The following is a 19,817-nucleotide window of genomic DNA, read 5'->3' on the forward strand; positions in this document are numbered from 1 at the left end:
CTATAGTAATGTCATGGTATAATATCAGCTTTCATCTGATGGCAGTTTAGGTTGTATTTGCTTCAACAAATTGAAAAAATTAAAATAAACAAAGAATATTAAACATGTTTTCGATGGAAGTGTGATTCTGATCACCTGTGTGATGTCCTCTACAACATCGGCTCGAAGAAGTCCTGCTCCTGTCTTTTACACTAAAACTACAGTCATTTGGTCAAACGGAGGCAAAGTGCAGGCGCTGTATCGTTTTTATCCCATCGTTTGAGACAAAAGCTGATGTTTATTGTCACTCTCCCTTAGTTGATTCCGTACAGTATATATTGTGAAAGTCGTTTTAGGAGCTGGTTAACATGAACTGAGATGACTTTAATTTTCTTTGTCACACTTAAATGTATTTGTATTTGTCTACAGGTTCTTTTGGTTTTGTGTTGAAGAGCGAGTGCACAAGTTGGCAGCCGAAGGTGAGTAAAGCGGTAATGAACACTCACCTTTGGTGCTTGTGAAAATCACATTTCTAACGATTGTCAGAAAAACAAGGCAGGTAAAATCGACATGGACATTTTTTACAAAATAACATTTCACATATTTCTAGAAATGTACACCGTCAAAGGAGAGGGGTGAAAATTTGATTTAAAACAAGCAGTGGCCTCTGAAGAGTAATCAGCAACACACCTCTGTTTTGTTTAGTATCATCAGTGATCTCAGTCTGACTGTATTCATAATTTGATCAGCATGGTTGATTGCACGATTCTAATATCGCATGAATACTGTTCAGCGGCATTTACTGCAGTCTTCCTTACTTTTCCTTGTTACGTCTTAGAAACTTAGATTTGCAACATGCAACATTCGGGAATCCAGCTTGCTGTAGCACGAGAGTCAAAATCAATCCACACAGGGCATCAAACACTGAAGTTGTGTCCAAATCTTGTGGCAATATATGACATGAGCAAGCTATTCTTCTGTGTTAGCAGGTGGCACACAGGGTTTGGCCTTCTCTGGTAGGTTTAAAGGACGAACCTCACTCACAAACCTATAGAAGGGAATATCTCACAAATGCTACCTGTGCTATTCTTTGAGTCTGTGTCACAGGGGGTAACGACAGCACCTCTTCACATTGAGACAAGTTACGGTGAGAAGCTTTAAAAATAAAATCCCTATATTGGCAAGATTTTTTTTTTTTACTCTACTAGTAACCATTCTAACATAAGGTCATTGTGTTACGCAAGTCAGGATCAACCACCTAATTAAATCCAAAGGAGTATGAGATCAAAATCAAATGCCTGATGCACAGCTTTCTCCTCAGCAATGTTGATGCACAGCAAGATGGCTGTTCATGCACATATGGCTACCTCAGTACATTACATTACAAGCATAAATTGAGGATTAACTGAATTATGAAACGTGGTTCATTTTTTATATTTTCTGACGTGATTATTGCACAATGCTTCGGGGTCTTTTGAAGTTCTCGCAGTGTCGTGCCATCTCCTTTATGTAAGCCTTTGAAGTAGGTCTAGTTGCACTGCGTAGCGATTTGCCGAAATGTTGCTTCGGCAGTGTCTACTGTGGTCACAGCGCAATATTGCCGCAGTAGCTCAGGTCATTTTCATATTACTGGCTCTTCTATTCTATTTGAGGTCACTCAGAAGTACTGTAATTTGGAGCATTTTTGTTCTCCAACCTCTGGCTTACTAATCACTTGAAATTAACTGAATTAGTTTGTTAAAGCTCAAAGCAACAGTCTTACAATGATAGTACAATGATTGCTGCAGTTATGTTTGTACTGCTACAGGATATGTGGAAACAAAGTCCACTGGATGACTTTCTATACTATGCACTTTGTACCACTAGGGAGCATCAGAGGACTTTTAGGAGAATGGACAGTTTGCATGTTTCATATTTGGCAAAGCTGAATTTGTATTTGAAGATTTTTCAGCAGGGATTTTGGTGAGGTTTGAAACTCTTTGTATGGTTATATCAAAACAAATTGGGGTTTGTATGAGTTCACTGTAATTTCACGGGGAAGAAACAGACAATGGCTCACATAGGCACTTTGATAATACATTTCATTATAGGTTGGCTCTGAAAGTGGGTGTTGTACCCTAAGGGAGTGTGATGAGAACTTTGGAGGCATGTTTTCAGATTTTCAGCTAAGAAACATTCAAAGAGGCAGGGCTTTGTTGAGCTCTATATGTCATAAAACATTTTAAAATCTCTGAAACCATATAAAGAAAGTTTGCGAAGCCGGAGCAGCAGGGAGAAGGTCAAACACAAGAGCTTAAAACAACCTTTTGAGCAAATAAAAAAACTGCTCCCATTTGGTTTAAAATACTGTTTGATGTTTACCATGAAAACTAAATCACTTTCAAATGAAGGGCTTGTTTTCATAATTATGTATTCCATAACAAGAACTCCTCCGTGCTTTGATGAATAACACTTAGCATGAGTGCGGGAAAGCTGATCGCAACCCAGTTCTGATTTAAAAAATGAAACTGTCAGTTGTTCAGCCCAAAAACTAAAGTCTTTGGAGATTATAATGCTGCGCATATTATAGTCGTCGGCACCTGTTTACATTTCCAGGTAGTTTATGCTTCATATTTTTTTAACTACAGTTTGCACAGTTTAGCTTCAAGTAGCTGACTTTAAAGTGATGCTGCATTTGTCTTCTTTGGCTTTGAAGTTTACAAGTTGTTTTTTGGGTTTTTCTTTTGGTAAATTTTGGATTTTTGCCACATATATAACTATGTGGACAGACTTCAGCATCAGTGAGGTGTAATTGTCTGAGCAACCCACCACTTATTGAAACGGTAACTTTTCATTAATATCCTTTTTATTAAGAAATATAATATTTAATGTGGGGGGGGGGCTGTGAAATCCTCTGGTGACTCATCAAACAGCAGAGGTAGCAGTGCAAAGATATCAGCTAATAAATTTTTTTTGAGTAAGGCTCACTTTTCTAACCAATCAGACATTTTGAATAATTTCAGCTTGATTAGTACATTTTGGAGTGAACTCATTGTAATTTTATAACATCGACTACCTGAAGTCCAGAAGAGAATATGGTGTAACGCAGCAGAGCAAAGCACAGCAGGGAGAAGCAGAGTGGATTGATCTCAAATCCCATGCGATATGCTAATTTAAGCTGCATATAGTTGCTTTTCTCAATTTTTATAATTATTTTCAAACCAACTAATGATTTCTGGAAGAAAAAAACTACAACTAAACAACTGTTCAATTCTTAAAAAAACAACACACCAAAAAGAACCTAGCATCATTTTTAATCCATGAGTGCATTTAACATTCAAAAAAAAAAAAAAAAGAAACAAAAAGTATACCTACCGAGAACATGGTTGTGATCTATATTTGGATCCACTGTAACCCTGTTTATGTGAGACAGGTTCATGAAATATTTGTGTTGATGAAATATTCATTGGACAGGAAGCCAGGTCAAAAGGCATTATGCCCAATAAACATTAAATTTAGTGGAAATAATAGTTGACTGCATGTTATAGATACATCACCACTTGTCACTACATGCACAGGTTTCTGTTAATTACTAAAACAGCATTGTGAAGTAGCCCCACATTAGCCATAGTAGGTGGAACATAACTTTAAAGAAGCAAAATCAGCTGGGCTTTATTTGTTATGTATAAACACAACATAAATTACTGTTAATGACTAGTACGGACATTTATTCAGTTTCTTTAAAAAAACGGCAAAAAACTCTTGCATAATTTACAAAACATGGTGTCCCGGTGCTATCCAAGACACAATTGTGTCCTTTTCTCCCCCGGCAGTCCTTAAAACCTTCGCTGTCCTTTTCTTCACAATGAATGTTGGATATTTAAACATGGAAACAGTTTTTTTTTTTCTGTTTAAAAGCATCTCGAAGAGAATAAGACATTTTGATGTTATTCATGTTTACAGTGCTAACTCTGGTATACATAGTGGTTGTTTGGTGCGGGTATCTCTTAGCATCAGAAGTCTCTGATTTAAAAAAAAAAAAAAAACCTGAACAAAAATGCTCAAGGACACCGTTTGCTCCAGGCGTGTGAACTCAAGAGCCCCGTACTTCAAGAGAAGTACAGATATGCATAATGTAAACATTTACTTTGCTCTCACAATACTTTGTTGAGCCAGACTTTTCTCGATGAAAACCAAAAAAACAAACATGAAAGACCTAAATTACCTCACTGTTTCCTCGAATACACCACTGTTCCTCTGTTGAGTCCAAAAGGTTTGTGCTACAGAGGAACTGACCTGTAATTGCCATGTTAAGGCTTGGTGTAGTTGTACATTTACTCTGTAGTCCCTAGGTCACAATGCACAGCATTGCTTTTGACGGCTTGTATTTTTATTTTTTATTACAAAAACACATGGACACTCAGGGTACATATCAGCAACCTTTGATTGTTGCTTGTCATTTTGTCCACTAGGATGCATCTACCAAAAGGTCTCTTTGGTAGAACATGGCCCTCGTATTGTTACCTTTTCCCAATTTCACTTTGCCGAAGAAAGTGGATATTATTAGCACTGTCAGCTAATTCTGGGTACTGCTCGATGGAAAGCACATAGTACCCATCATACCCCAAAACTTTTCCACTACTCAGAAGCTGCCTCTTCTCCCCCTCTGTCCATGGGCGGACCCCCTCCTCCCCATCTCGCACTCGCTGCTGTTCTCTCGCCCAAGCACCTGCCAGGGCGCGCTGACGGGCGAGCTCAACAACCCGTGCTTTCTCCTCATCCACAGTGGATCCATAGCGAATATGGAGAGCTAGAGCACCAGCACGTATCTCCACATCGGCGAAACGGCGAGTCCGACTATCCATGACCGTAGTGGACTGGGAAACGGTCACATTGACGCCATTCTCCAGAGTCTTGTGTCCACTAGTGAGGTGCAGTGCAGCGAGGTCAGCATCCGGCAGGCCTGGCTTAACAAAATAGTGCGTGTCGCGCCCTTCTATAGTAAAGTGAAGGTCTTCCAGATAGAAGGCATTGTTGAGGATTGTTGCAATCTTGATACAGTCCTCACTGGCCACGTTGAGTGTGTGAGTGTGGACGCTGCCCTTGTAGATGGCAAACATAACGGCTCTTCCGATGGGAGACATCGCTGCTGAGAACCACAGCCAAGTCTTTTCACCTCTGCGACCTCGACTGAGGTGGACCTGTGGCAGCCGCTCGAATGACAAGAGGGAGTGCGCTTGTCTAGTTACTTCCTGCTGGACCCCAGAGATAGACTGTAGGAAAAGTGCAGTGAAACGTTAATACCTGAACATGGCAGAACCTGACTCTTTAGGCCATTTAGAACCAGCTACTGCTCTGCTTCAGAGAGTTTTTCATCGCCGTCTAAGATAATGGTGTTTTCAAGCTGTGTTCTCAAGCCAAAAGTAGATAAATCCCCCGTGACAATTTTACAGCAACACTCTTTGTGTAAAGGCATTAGAGCAAAGAAGCCTAGCATAAATAGCTTCAAAAGAATTTTTTTTTTTAACAGTAGCAACACCAAAATATTACATATAAAGTTGAGCAGTGTAAAAATGTGCTCAGCTGGTAACTAAAGACAGAGGGAAACACACTTTGCTTATTATGTGTGTTAATATGCAAATATGTCCCAATTAAAAATGATTTTCTATGTTATACACAGCAGTCCAATTAGAAGATGGCAGGTTGAAAATACTAATGTAAAAAGAAAACATTAGGTTTATTTATTAATTTATTTTTGCTTCGTCTGAACTCTATGGGATGTTGGCCACGTTATAATAGCTGTTCTTTGGTAATAATTTCTTTGCATAGGAAATAGTCATTTCACTCACCGGCAGATCGTCCCAGAGCTGACTCTTGGTCAGCTCATAAGATGGCATGCTTAAGTCAAACTTTGGCACTGGAAACCCAGGAATTGTGTTGTGAAGATGAAAGCCAAAGGTTACGAGCCAGCTGTTCACATCTGTGTACAAAAATAAAATTTAAGGCCGAGAATTAGAGCTGCGATGGGGATACATTTGTGGCTTACGTTGATAAGTTTGATAAAAATGTTTACATTAGGCCAAAAACACAATTGAACACAAATGTTTTACATGGAAAAGCTTTCAAAGTTGACAATTAACTGCTTCAGAAACTAGAAATAAACTAAATTAAATTTACAAGGTGGGCAACTCACAAGTATAGCTGTTAATGTAAAAACTGAGAAAATAGCGGCACTTTTAACCACAATATCTTACCTGCAACATATTCTCTTACTTCGTGGACTTTACTGATGGGGTTGTTATTTCTGAACATGTATAAATTGAAAGGGGCGGGCTCTTTTCCAACTTTTTTCCAAGTGGAAATATCTGGAACAGTCCACCTTCCAGACATTATATCATAATCTTGCTCTCCGAAGTGCAGCAGTTTCGTCAGGGGGTCATACAGTCCTCCATGAAACCCGAGCACAAGCTGGAAATCTGGGTTGGAGTCGAAGTAGACCTCACCATATGCCGTGTACTGGAGCTGTTTGACCAAGAGTCCATTGCTGGTGAAGACAGCCAGAGGTGTGCCAGTGTTATCACAAGCAATGTAGAACTCTTCCCCACTGCTGATCTCCATAGCAAACACGTGGCCTTGGAGGTCATAGTAGAGAGAAGTGATCTCTGAACTGGAGTGGTTGTATAAATGTGTAATTCTGGCCGGGTAGCTCAGGTCTGCATAGAAGTACTGCAGGTGTTGACCCAAGCTGGTCTTGGTGGATACTCTGCGGCCGAGTCCATCATAGCGGTACTGAATTGTCCAGCCACTGCTCTTGCTATAAACCCGCACCAAGAGTCCTTTGGAGTTGTACTCAAAGATTTCTGCTCCCCTCTGACGAAGGAAGCCGTCTTCATCCATTCTGTATTGGATATCTCCGAGGCGGGTGATGCGGTCTCTCAAGTCATAGCGCAGAGGCAGAAGCCGTGCACTGTTTCCAGCGTTCAGCAGGTGCAAATTTCCATTCAGGTCATATGTGTAGCGCCACATCACTTTTTCATTCAAGTACACAGTCTGGAGCTGACCGTCCACATCATACTCATAGATGTACTTTGTGGTGTTGGCAAAGGGGCCAATCTTTATCTCCCGCTTGGTGACTCTGCCCACATCATCGTACTGGAAAGTGATCCAGTACATCAGTGATCGAAATATCTCATACTGGATCTCCTTGATGCGTCCGTGTGCATCGAAGTGCTTAGTGTAGGTCATGACTGCTGTGGAGATTATCTGATTTATATCGTAGTAGATGACCCCAAACTTTCCAAACTGCTCAACTTTTCCTGAGATGTCATCAAACTGGTATAAATCAATGGGTAGCGGCGTTTCATTGATGACACCTTGCACGCTGGTGACACGCAGACTGCTGTCATAGGTGTAATCAAAGCGTGCATTGACCATGCCATCCTCGCTGAAGCGGAAAATCTGCCGGTCTACAAGTGGCCCCACTTGGCGGTAACGAATTGAGCAGATGAAACCTTCATTCTGCAGGTTTACGGTCTTCAGCACACCTGCCGTCTCATCATAAGTGAAACTGACCCTTGTGCTGTCATACAGGATCTCCGACAGTTTATTCTGCCGCCGATACCTGTACAGGACTCTACGGCCTGTACCCAGGTGAGCGATTCTCAATAGGAGGCCGTCTTCGCTGTAGTCTACAGCTACTGAGGCGTTGCTCTCTGGAGGGTGATACAGGTTCCTGTAGTAACCCACTGAACGGATGGTCTGCATGGTGTACCGCGCCACACTTGGCATGGTGACAGCAGACAGCCGGTCCAGAGAGTCGAAATCAAATATGTACTGGCGTTGACTGTGGAGCAGGAGGACCATGGACTGGGGGGAAAAGATTAAAATAGCAAGTGTTTTCTTGAGTTCCATAATATTTATACATAATATATGTGTAATGTCAGGCTGGGTGAGCTGAAATTTGTTTGTGAAACGGGAGAAAGAAGATGCAAAATGCACTAGGTGGTATTAACTACCATGGTTGTCAGGCGTTAACTGCCAATTATGCTGCCCCTTGTCTGGTGTGTAATTGTTTCTCAGAACTTATTACCCCTAGAGACTAGTGTAATTAATTTACAGTATATGCAGTTTGAAGTGCGGTCTGTCTTCTAAGGGTTTGCCGCCCTTTCTGTTAAAATGTCAGGCCCAGTCATCCGTTATTACACTGAAGGTTCCCTGTGCTCCCTGAGCTTTCTGTGTTCCTTATGTCAGAGTGTTGACATGGCCCCTCCAGGTCACGCAATGAAAGGATGCAGACAGAAGTGCCTGAGAAAATCTCTGCAAGTTTTTCTTATGCTTTAGATGGTGTCTAAGGTTTATTTCTTTGAAGAAAGCGATACTGCAGAAGAGCAGCCTTCCACCGTTTAACATACAGAAAGAGAATCCGGTAATTTCCCATATTGTACCTTAAACCTTAAGACAGACCTGAAGACTGTCAGAAAGCTACAAAGACTGGACAAATCACACATCTGCTTCTCCCGAGCAGACAGGAGCACATATGTGTTTAACAAATGAATAAATATAGAGACAACACAATTGCCAATGGGCTATGATTAAAGTCGTGTCACTAGGCAACCAGTGAAATCCCAGAACCACAGTACCAATTTTGGTGTGATTTATACAGTAATGTAATAAGGTAGAGGGCGAGCTCTATCTCATGGATAGTGCAGTAGCTGCATCCATGTCTAAATTCAGCTCTATTCAACATTTTTCTATCTAAAGCTTGTAAATGATACTTTAATGTAAAACAATCACTAGCCAACATCTCCCATAATTATATGCATGGAGGTGGTAGTTCCTGGTAAATAAGCATCCTCAGGGTGATATGTCAAGGTCTGGATTCATGAAAATAACTAGCCTGGTCTACAAAATCTCTTACATATTGCTTTCTCTGGTCACGCTATTTTCTCACCTGCTCTAGGTAGGTATAACTCCATATCTTCCCATCTGCAAACACCCTGGACACCAGGCGGCCTTGGCCATCATACTCGAGTCTCTCAGTAGTGGGGCCTCTCTGCAGGGCACTGATCTGCCCGCTGCTTGTGCGGCTCACATTAACTGGCAGTAGCTTACTGCTGGGCACCCAGAGCACTGGGTGACCCGCTGTATCATATATAATCTTTAAGAGGAACTTCCTGTGGTCATCATAAATCTTCTCGGTCCTCAGGGTGCGATCATAATCGACAGAAAGAATGTTCCTTCCATTCACCTGTGGGAAGGATTTGATTTAAGATGGTATTAAGACAAAAAAAAACAGCAACCACCCCTGTTACTCCTACTACTACAGATTACATGTTTCTGTTAGGTAACATTTAAAAATAATCAACACAGCCCACGTACATCGCCTGCACAATAGTACAATAAGAAGAAATTCTTGGTTTTGATACCACTGTTATTTGCCTGGCAGGCTCTGCATACTGTATTCACACATTTTCACTACAGTTGTCGCAGAGATTAACACCCCTTTCACGAGGCCCATTAAACTGAGAGACACTCTGGCGATTGTTCAGGTACACTTATATCACAACTTCCTAAATTTAGTGAAGATATAAATTAACGTTAGGCAAAGTAAGAACACGTTAAGTTCACGGAGTACTGTAAATCATAAATCTGGATGTTAAGATGCTAAGAGGGGAAAATTCTGCTGGAAGAGGTGAACTTAAGCATAGTACTGCAATATCAAAGATCCATATCAGCAAGTAAATGTTAAACTGAGAATTTTCAATGGAAATGTTCCCAGATTTTAATAAAGACAATCACAGTAATCAAGTAAGATCTGTTATTTTTTTGACCACTCAGACTGATTGTCAACTAAACTGGATTGATTGTTAATTCTTCGGCTGAATCACTGTCATGCTCCATCTACCACTGAGCTAAACGAGGCCACAGGAAGTAACTCATTTTGTGTACGCACATCACTGATCATTCGCACGTGCATCAAAGTACAAGCAACAAATCAAATGTACCCTAAGTTTGCGTCCAAACACGATAACTTTCCCTCTGGCTTGTTCTTTGCGAAAGCGCCACTCAACCAAGTTTTGCCCACTCTCCCCTGGCAAGCTCATGTTGCGTCTGGCTACAGTTGGGTTGGCAGCACCTGCCAGGATGTGGGGCTCTGTCTGGTAGTGGGTGTCCATCCCGTTGGCATAGGTAATCCTCAGCGAGTTGTCAAAGCCCACTTGATAGCTACTTCTACATTGGTCTGTTGATAGGAAAGAAAAAACGTACAGAAAGTGCAATTTATAGTTAAAGTTACTAACTGTGTACTCATGCTTTAAGTCCTTATTTTATTTCAAATTAGACAAACTTCAGGGAAAAAGAATGATCATAAACAATGTGCTGAAAAAAACAAAGACCCATCTGGCTCCGGCATAGAGTAAAAATTATTTAGATACAAGGTTGATGTGTGTCCCTGACACCTAAACCCACACACTAGGAGAGAGTAATCATTTACACTGTTGTCTGTCGGACCATCTGAGCTGTAATGATACGCAACTTGAGCTTAGTCAACATTGCCACAATGACCCTTGAAACAATGACAAATAACCACTTACGAAATAGCTTCTCGACTTGCAGTGGCCTTACCCTGAGCCAGAGTGTAGAAGGCACGAATGGTTGAGGTATTCGTAGTGATGCTGATTTCCTCCTCTGTCATGGAGCTTTCGATGTCCACCGTCAAAGCGCTGTAGATGTCTGTGTACAAGTTATTCACCATTCCAGTTGGGAATGTCACATTCATTAGCCGTCCTTCACTGTCATAGCTGTTTGACAAAAAGAACATGAGATGACAAAGCATGAATACGAATGAGTTCTCTTGGTACCACGGTTCTTTGTATTGTAAGTTCAATTTTTTTTTTTTTTTACTTTGTTAAGTAAGGCCGTCAAGTTTATTGTAATTAAAATGTCACTTTTTTTTAGATGTTCAATTTCCAAAGTATAAATGAAGGGGCGTCAGTATCCACCCAAGGCACAAATCCAAATATTAGATATGGGAGAATGACACATCTCATCAGCTATCAGTTTTATGTATATATATAAAAATAAAATCCAGACTTGTAATGAATTCAACAATTTGAATGATGTGTCATTATAATCTCAAGTGAATGCTTTACTTTTTTAGTAATACTGGGGATATCATTCATGGCATAATGTGACATGACAGCAAATTACACAAGGGAGCAAAATTCAATCACGGAGAAACCATGCTAAAAAAAAAACAAAGGGTCATTGTGATATAGTCCAGGTGGCTTATTATAATAAAATTGAATCACGAGTTGGTCATTTTGTCCAGTTTTCCTTTTTGAAATGTGTGTACGTACACATTCTAACAAACACCTATCTTGCTCTTTTGTTACTCCAAATGGCAGCAGCAAAATAAGTACAGTAGCATACTTTATAAAGAAGTCTAACTGGGTTATTTTACAGATTTAAGGCACATTTTATAATTAGCTTCCAATTAAATGTGCACCCTTAAGCAGTTTGCAGGTAAGTACAGTTACCAATTATAAAGTAAATTCAACTGAGGTGTGAGGCTACGAAGGCGACATGCAGGGTTACACACATGCATGTACACAAATATTTATCACACGATTTGAGGGTTAGTTTAAACTTTTAAAAAACTCAACTCATAGATTTCTAATATTGCTTGTTCAATAGTAATAAGCAGTTTTTTTTCCTTATTATTCCTAAACTTTACATTGCCAGAATGCAAAGCCCATTTACTTATATAATTTGTATCAGTATGCAGAAAGTGGAAGTTGTTTAATTTGTACCATGGGCGGGTTCCAGGTGCCTAAATCAATTGAAACTCAGGCCAGGCGGATGTGATAAAAATGTGATAGACAAACAGAATGACCTTGCCAGTTTCTATTATACATACTCATAGAAAGTTGTCCACCCAATCTCGGATGTCTTTGTAGCCAGCAGACCGTTGTTACCATGGTAAGTCAGAAGCACCAGCTCCTGGCCCTGCGCCGTAAGAGTTTTCAGTCCACCATTGGTGCTCATGGTCAGCCAGATCACTTGGTTGTCGGGGGCGACGATACGCACCGGCATACGGTTAGGATCTCTACGGATTCTCAGGGTGTTACCACTGCTGTCAGTGACAGCTGTGATGTCATTCTCTGTGCTATAGCTGAAAGTATACTTCAAGTCACCAGTAAGCAGGCTCGCAGTGTGTTGATGAGTGCCGTTGCTGTCGAACACATACAGCTCCTGGACATCAGGGGAAGCCACCTCATATGTACTGGCACTGGAAGTCAAAGTTGGCCCATTGCGAGAAATGGCCCGGATACGGATGTTGCCCAAGTCTGCCACGTAGAGTGTTCCATCTGGAGCTGCCACTAAAGAAGATGGAGCATTGAGCCTTGCGTCTTTGGCATAGCCGTCCCCTGTCTGGTAACAGTCACAGTTGGCATCGTTCTTGCAATCACAATCAGAGGGAGCCCCGGCCAAATGCGTTATCTCGCCATCCACAGAAACCTTCCGGATCCTGCTCATCTTCCTCTCATCTGTCTCTGCTATGTAGATAGAACCGTGGTATGAAATGGCAATGGAAACGGCAGATTCTAGAGGGGTTAGTTGTGCCCTTTGACCACCAGCCACACCACGTTCCAGGCCAGCCAATGGGCAATGAATAGGTCGGCCAGCTGCAATGCTCACTTGACCGTTCTTTGTGATGCGCAACACGACATTGTTGTCCAGGACATACAGTGAGTTGTCCATCGGGCTCACTGCTAGGTCTGTGGGCCACTCCAGAATAACCTAAAATAGGGGACATTTTTAAATTCTTTTTTTTTTCTACATGACATTATGACATCGTTAGAAACTTGACATAAAATAATAGGAAAGCAGCTGCTTTAAATACAGTTTCCATATAAAATCAGCATTCGCTTTTTTTTTTGTACAACTTGCCTTAGATAATTTTTGTTCTCAAAGGTTACTTTTATCCATATTTCCTAATTTGAAAATATATCCAGTTGATGGTTACATTAAGACACTGGCATATGCGGGAATCAAACATGACATTTTAGTTGCTTGGGCAGTCTCTCTTTCCATTAGGGCAGTAAAACTTAGAATTTATCATTTCTATGGGCCAGGAGGGGAAAAATGTTATGATGGAACCTTTGGGTTATACGATTAGCATTTATCTCTGCAATTATATCCTTATATTTGTTTAACTTAATGTTAGTGCTGGTATTGTACATGAAATTAAAGGATAACTTTACCTCAGTGGCCCTTTTTCACGTTGGAAAGCTATGTTTGACTGTACTATTAGTGAGACTTCCAGTACTATAGTACAACTACAAAATAACTTTGTGCATGTATTTCGCACCTTCCTGCTCCATTTGTGCTTTACTAACTGCTGCAGCAATGTGATATTAAAAATTTATGTGGGGGTGTCCAGAACATAGCACCTTTTGATCAGCCGAATTTTAAGTACTGTAAGTGAGGAATGGTTTTAAAGTAAATACAAAATCTTAATTAATACTTGGTAACGTAATTAATAATTAATACTTGGCTTTACTGAAACCTCTTTCAGTAATTAGTTTTTAAATCTGCTGACAAATGTTTCTGTACACCTCTGAATTCATCCCGATGCCAACGTCAAGAGTTGTGAGACTGTTCCAGAAGGTTTGTTTTTCTTGGTCTCATCAGTCTGTAACACTTTGTTGCAGAAACTTTCTTTTCATATTTATTTTTTTTAAGCCAAATGTCTACAGTGTACAAAAAACACAAATGAATTGGCCTCGTCATTGGGGGGCTTTGTAGATATTACAATCCAATCCAAAGTCATAACCCTGGCTAACCATTACAGTCTGTCGCAAACGTGTTAGTGAATAACATGTTTATTTGTAAAAGCATAAATGACTGGTATGGCCTTCAAATCCAGTGCACATCTGTTATTAAAGCTGTCAAAACACTCCTGAATGGTGCTTTTCCATGGTGCCATTAATAAAAGAAACGCATTACTTAGAACGCTGCCACTAGTTCAGCTGCACTGGGCCAATTCTCCACAGTGGCTTCGATGCTGGAAGATCACACGGTCTCGCCAAAACCTTGTGTTTATTGGCTCAAACCAAATTGGTTGGTTAATTAGCAAAAAGCGACAAGTCTAATCCTTTGTCTTAATGTTCTCCTATGTTCTTCCCCCTTCATGTCCACCACCCACTCATGAATACACGCAGACACAAATCTCTTTGTCTTCTGTTTACATTGAAATGCTCCCACATTACCAGAATGTCCTCTAATTTTCTCTCTAGCTTTTATTTATGTGAAGGCACTTATCTAATTTCTCATTAATGTACTGTTAAGGGTATTTAGTTTTGACAGTTGTTCTGCTCTTATATGTATATGTCTTTTTTGTAAGCTGAGCTGTTTTATGACACAACAAATGTACTTAATGGTTACGATACAGGAGAATCCGATGCACTGGCAATTCTCAGCCATCCATGTAGATTATCTGGAAGTTGAGTTTTTTTTGTTATATTAAAGTGATTAATTATTCATCCAAGCAGCTTTGTCAATCTGAGGAAAGTTGGTTATGAAACCCCAAATTTATCGTTTTAGTTAGTTCTCACATGGCCACAAAAAGCTTGTCTTGTAGAAAGGTGTAAATCAGGGATGTTTTGTACAACCTCTCTTACCCATAGTGGTGTTAATCTTCTTTACAATGGATGAAAGAGCAGCACTGAAAATAAGAGACAGATTGTGTCTCAGACCCCCACTTCTGTTGAGAACAGGACTTTCCACTTGAACATTGATGGCTTCATTCACTCTTCTCTCAAGCCATCTTCTCTGTGCACATTATTTCCCTATGTACAATATTATACTGCACAAGGCCATCGCAGCCCAATGTGGGAAGTGTGTTCAGAGCTCTACATTGCAGAGACCAGCTGCCCTTTTATCCATCCCCAGGAAGATTAAGACAATTGCATAAATCCACTAGTGATGCCACACCTAACAACTCCGTTTTGGGGTTATGAGGGATTGTAGGAGTTCGCCGTTTGATCCCAACAACTCTCCCATACCCTGTCTTTCGATTGTTCACCTAACAAGGCCATTGCATCAGAGGATGAACAAAACCACCCTGGAGGATATATATGGGAAGACCTATGAAGTTTCCTCAGAGTGAAAAAAAAAAACTACGTGGACATGTAGTGAAATGTTTGAAAGAAACCCAGTTGCTATGACTCACTTTACTTTAACTTTTTACAGAAACCGAATATAGAGGATGCCGAGCAAACATTTGTATTTATATGGTAAAAGACTTTTTTCCATCTCAAATCAAATCTCAAAACACTAAACAGGTGAGATACAGAGAAATATTAACATCTGAGTGCAGGTCTAGACTCACCTATTTACCAAAAAAGTATTAAATTGTGTTGCTAATGCCAGCCATTGTCAGGTGCTGCAGAACAGTTTTCATTGTATTATATATAGTCCAAGTGTCCTCAATCCTTAGAATTTCTAGTTGAAGACAAAACCTCTTATAATTCAGCTGCAGTCACATCAAAACAACCCCACAAATGCAGTAATTATTCTTCCTTCCATATCATCTGCCAAAACCTGAAAACTCATCTCTTCAATGAACACTTCATGTCTAAATCACATTCTCCTCCTAGCACATATTTTCCCCCTTTCAGGGAAAATGCTCTGCTCGTCGAGAGCTAAAAAAAAAACAATAAAAGCAAAACCTTTCTGTTGTTCCCCTTGATAAGATCTCAGTCAGTAAAATGCTTGTTTTTTATTTAGCACTTATTTAACCAGGAGATCCTCATTGAGATAAAAAAAAAGTCTTCTTGGCTTGACCAAGAATGGTAGCAATAAGAACATCAAGCAGATAACCGAACACATCAGATTTAAAAGAAAAATTCCAATAAAATTAATGAGAAAGCCACTGAAGGTCCATTCAAAACTATACACGTGTGTGTGTGTGTGTGTGTGTGTGTGTGTGTGTGTGTGTGTGTGTGTATATATATATATATATATATATATATATATATATATAAATAAAATATATACACACACATATGTATGTGTGTGCGCGTGCCATCTTCTAAGCTGTGTATCAGATCCACATGTAAATACCTGCAAATAAAAGCTGAAATGTAGATCTCTTGTCTCAGTCATCTTTTGACGTCAAACCCAATTATTTTCAGTCTACAGCAAAAAATAAAGGAATTGGCCCCACTATTTCAATACTTTTGGAGGGGAGTGTACATATATGCCAACACACACACACACACTTATATATATATATATATATATATATATATATATATATACACACATATATATATATATATATATATATACATATACACATATTCCCCTGCATGTTTCGCTCTCTCTCAAATACCAGATGCCCTCTTATCATTCATGAAAAGATGGATACTGCATATGTAATTTATACACAGTTATATAACACTGCATATCAATGATGAGTCATGGGCGAGCCAACTGTAATAGGGTTACAGGGGTGGGAGCATGAGGTGTCTCTGTGACATGCTCCATATGAGCACACAGGGAGGGTTAGCAAAATGTGTGGAACTTGTGTGTACAAGTCACCTGATTAATGTCCATGCTGTTGTCACAGGTCAGAGGGCGAGCCGATGTCAAGTCATTAGAACCAAGGAAAGTGGAGATGATCCCGTTCTGGTCCACCTTTCGGATTGTGGTGCCATCAACAAAGTAAATCAGGCCATTCTTGTCTACAGCAATGCCTGTTGAAATCAGGTAAAAAGAGAAGGAAAAAAACAAGGAGACAGGATGGGAAAAGGGGGGAAAAATTGTGATAACAGGAAAACATGGTAGATATGCAGCATCTCTGCTTGCATGAGTCAGTGGACAGAACACGATGGATACATGTGTCAAGCTTGCCTTCCCATTATTCAGGTCACTGCAAAAAGCACATCCATCAATAATTCACAGGCTGCTTTTCTGGTATTAAATAATTTCTCAGGCAGGAGTGGGAAAGGTTGTATTCATACGGTATATATGCACTTGCCATTTGTTGTAACCCCCCCCTCTAAAAAAGAACCTCGCGAGGTGGGGGTGTCAATGAGAAGTGCGTTTGGAGATTTTTTTTGACATCGGCAATCATCAACAATCTGCACGCCATTTGAGAAATGAATGAGCGAGGGAGTGGAAATGACAGCTTCGGCCAATTTTAGATGAAAGGGGTGAAAGACAGGCAGTTGCCATGGTGACAACTGTGGACTAAACTGTCTCACTGATTGAGTGTCAGCTCAGAGTTGTAAGTTGCGGCCGAGCCAGCGTGGAGTTGCAATAACCATTTGTCCCAAACTGGGGAAATACATTAACAGGCCACACCAGCCTCCACATCAGTCTCCGTGTCACATTGCTACTTAATAGAGACCAGCACCTGTGGGAATTCAATCATACCTCACACACAGGGGGACTATTTTTCATTCTTCACATTGGTGTTAACACGTCGCTTTGGGTTTAATTCTACCGACTGAGCAGCTGACGTCAGGAACATGTATGTGTAGTGGAAGGTTGTTTGGTTTTGGGAGGGTTTCAAATGTTCTGAATCAGCTTTATCTTCAGTTTACCTCCACAGTATGATTTCTTTTTCAATGAAGTCTTTAAAAGCTTATATGGAAGGTGAGTGGTTTGGTTTGACCTGTGGCTAGGTCTGCACAAGATTGCTTTCTGCTGAAACATTGATGAGCCAAGGGAGCCAACGGTGAATCCTTGGGAGCTGGCTATTTGACAGTCTGAGATTCTCAGACAGATGAAAAGTGTCACATTTGAGCAGAGTTCACCAAATGTCTGAGAGAAGAAAAAAAGAGGGAGCCATCTGCTGTTTCTTCTCTGGTCTCGGCTTCCACCCACTCCATCATTAGAGTCACTCCCTCAGATTGCCTTCACTCAAGCCTTTATCACCCAGCCGAAGCTGAGCTATTGCAGTTGGCATTCAGAGCGGGTAACAACTAGCCCAAAACAATTCATCTTAGCCTTTTCATCCAGAAGAATTTATGAAAAATGAGCAATCCAAGAACAAATGGCACAAATGGCCATGTGTTATTTGAATGTGGACAACAGGTTGTGCAGAGTGGGTACTGACTTCTGGATAGCGAATGCTTTCAGCTTTAAAAGGAGTCTCTCAGGAGTGGTGCAATGAAAAGATGTCCTAACAATAATAATAATAATAATAATAATAATATCCTTAATATCCTCCCATAATAACCAAAATTCATCTAGGAGAATCAATAGGCCCGAGCAGTGTACACATAAATTTAAATCTAGCCAATGACATTTTCACCCCTCCATTTGAGTAGAACATCTTCATTAGGTTTAAACGATACCTTTGGGTCCGGTGAGAGAGGCCTCCGGTGCTTTGCCTCCATCACCACAGTGGTTCTCATCAAAGGGCAGACAGTGTTCTCCGGTTCCTGCCACCACCTCCATGTTTGACTGCAGGTCCTTTGTCCCAGTTAAGGTTTTTGGCCTGTAGATCCTCCGGGAGTTCGTGTCTGACACGTACAGCTGGCCAGTTACTGGGTCAGTTGCCAGGTAATACCGGTGTGCCGGGTTGTTACTGCATTTCAAGACAATTGCTCAGTTACAGACTGCAATTGTAGACACTGCATAGTTTGTCATTTAATGTCATTTTCTTAGATTTAAGCCAAATACTCATATTTTTAAACCATAAAATGTGAGCTAATGCAGTAATGTATCTAATAACAACATGACCAACTGAGCCCTTATGAAAATCACACATTTTCTCTACTGAATAGACCATTTGTCTAATCTCATCATGAGTAAAGTTTATTACATCTACCCACAGAGCAGACATTGTTTTCAATGTGCATTTAATAAAAAAAAAAAAGTATACACTGAAAATTCTCAGAACAAGAGAATATTTAAAGTGTAATTGCTAGTCCTGTGTACCATCGTAGATTACTTTGAGTGTACCAGAATTAAAGAATCCTTCTCCTACTTGACTCGGGTGAGTTGATGGTTATTTTCATACCATTTAAGATGTTATTCAGAATGCCACTTTTAAAACACACAAAAAACTTTAAAGCTTAAAATAACACTGTTATCAACTTAACATTAGTAGTTGTATCATCATGTACATGGACAGTGAAGTGAAGATGGAAATAAGGCCTATTTTTAACTCTGAATAATTTCGACAGCAGAAAAAAAAAAAAGGGCAGAACCTTTGAGATTGATAAAGTGGAAAACTCGAGGCTGAAATGATGGAAGTCAAACAGAATTTAACAGGATAACACTGCAGTGGGGGTTCAGTTTACAAAGCCGAAATGACAACTTGTGCGCCACATCATTTCATTTGTTATCATTACCCTGTGGGGAGAAGCCTTTGGAAATTTCAGAAATGACTCGCTTATGTTAACAAAGTGCAACAGCTAATGACACAAAATCTGTTCCTGGCATTTTGACGTTCTCATAATGAATCAAACCCCCTTTTGAGTTAGAGTGCAAATGCGTCCAGAATTAGGAATCAAAAGATTTTGCAAAACATGATGGACTGATTCGAAGAAAGCCAATTAAATCATCACTTTCTGGGATGGTCTCTTTAAATCAAAACACTTACAAACTATTGAATTAACCTTTTCTATTAAGAAGAGTTGATACATAGCAGGTGTTTAAGTGTCATTAAACAGCTAAAACAGAGGCAGTTAACATGAAAAATAGCTTGCTTTACAGTGCAGTCATAAACACGGCTTCTCTGGTTGTATTCACGCTTAATGGTACCTCAGTCGATATGGGCTGGCTGTGGAAGTGGGATGATGTGACGGCAAAATAAATGTGGCAATGAAACATCTTTG

General features: G+C 40.2%; 1 protein-coding gene across 9 annotated transcripts in view; it reads right to left on the minus strand.

Annotated features, from left to right (window-relative positions):
- Positions 1 to 3,984: 3,984 nt before the first annotated feature.
- The window catches only part of si:dkey-237h12.3 (teneurin-3), a 136,573-nt gene continuing 120,740 nt past the window's right edge, over positions 3,985 to 19,817 (minus strand). For all 9 annotated transcript variants that reach the window (XM_067517767.1, XM_067517764.1, XM_067517763.1 and 6 more), the window contains 9 exons: positions 18,330 to 18,562; positions 16,567 to 16,721; positions 11,876 to 12,759; positions 10,582 to 10,757; positions 9,963 to 10,198; positions 8,909 to 9,205; positions 6,213 to 7,824; positions 5,808 to 5,938; positions 3,985 to 5,231 (listed from right to left, as the gene is read on the minus strand). In XM_067517767.1, the coding sequence (XP_067373868.1) occupies positions 4,479 to 5,231; positions 5,808 to 5,938; positions 6,213 to 7,824; positions 8,909 to 9,205; positions 9,963 to 10,198; positions 10,582 to 10,757; positions 11,876 to 12,759; positions 16,567 to 16,721; positions 18,330 to 18,562 (4,477 nt within the window). In that variant the 3' untranslated portion in view covers positions 3,985 to 4,478. The remainder of the gene's footprint in view (positions 5,232 to 5,807; positions 5,939 to 6,212; positions 7,825 to 8,908; positions 9,206 to 9,962; positions 10,199 to 10,581; positions 10,758 to 11,875; positions 12,760 to 16,566; positions 16,722 to 18,329; positions 18,563 to 19,817) is intronic.

Source organism: Channa argus, chromosome 10, assembly GCF_033026475.1.
Source record: "Channa argus isolate prfri chromosome 10, Channa argus male v1.0, whole genome shotgun sequence".
Lineage (NCBI taxonomy): Eukaryota > Metazoa > Chordata > Actinopteri > Anabantiformes > Channidae > Channa > Channa argus.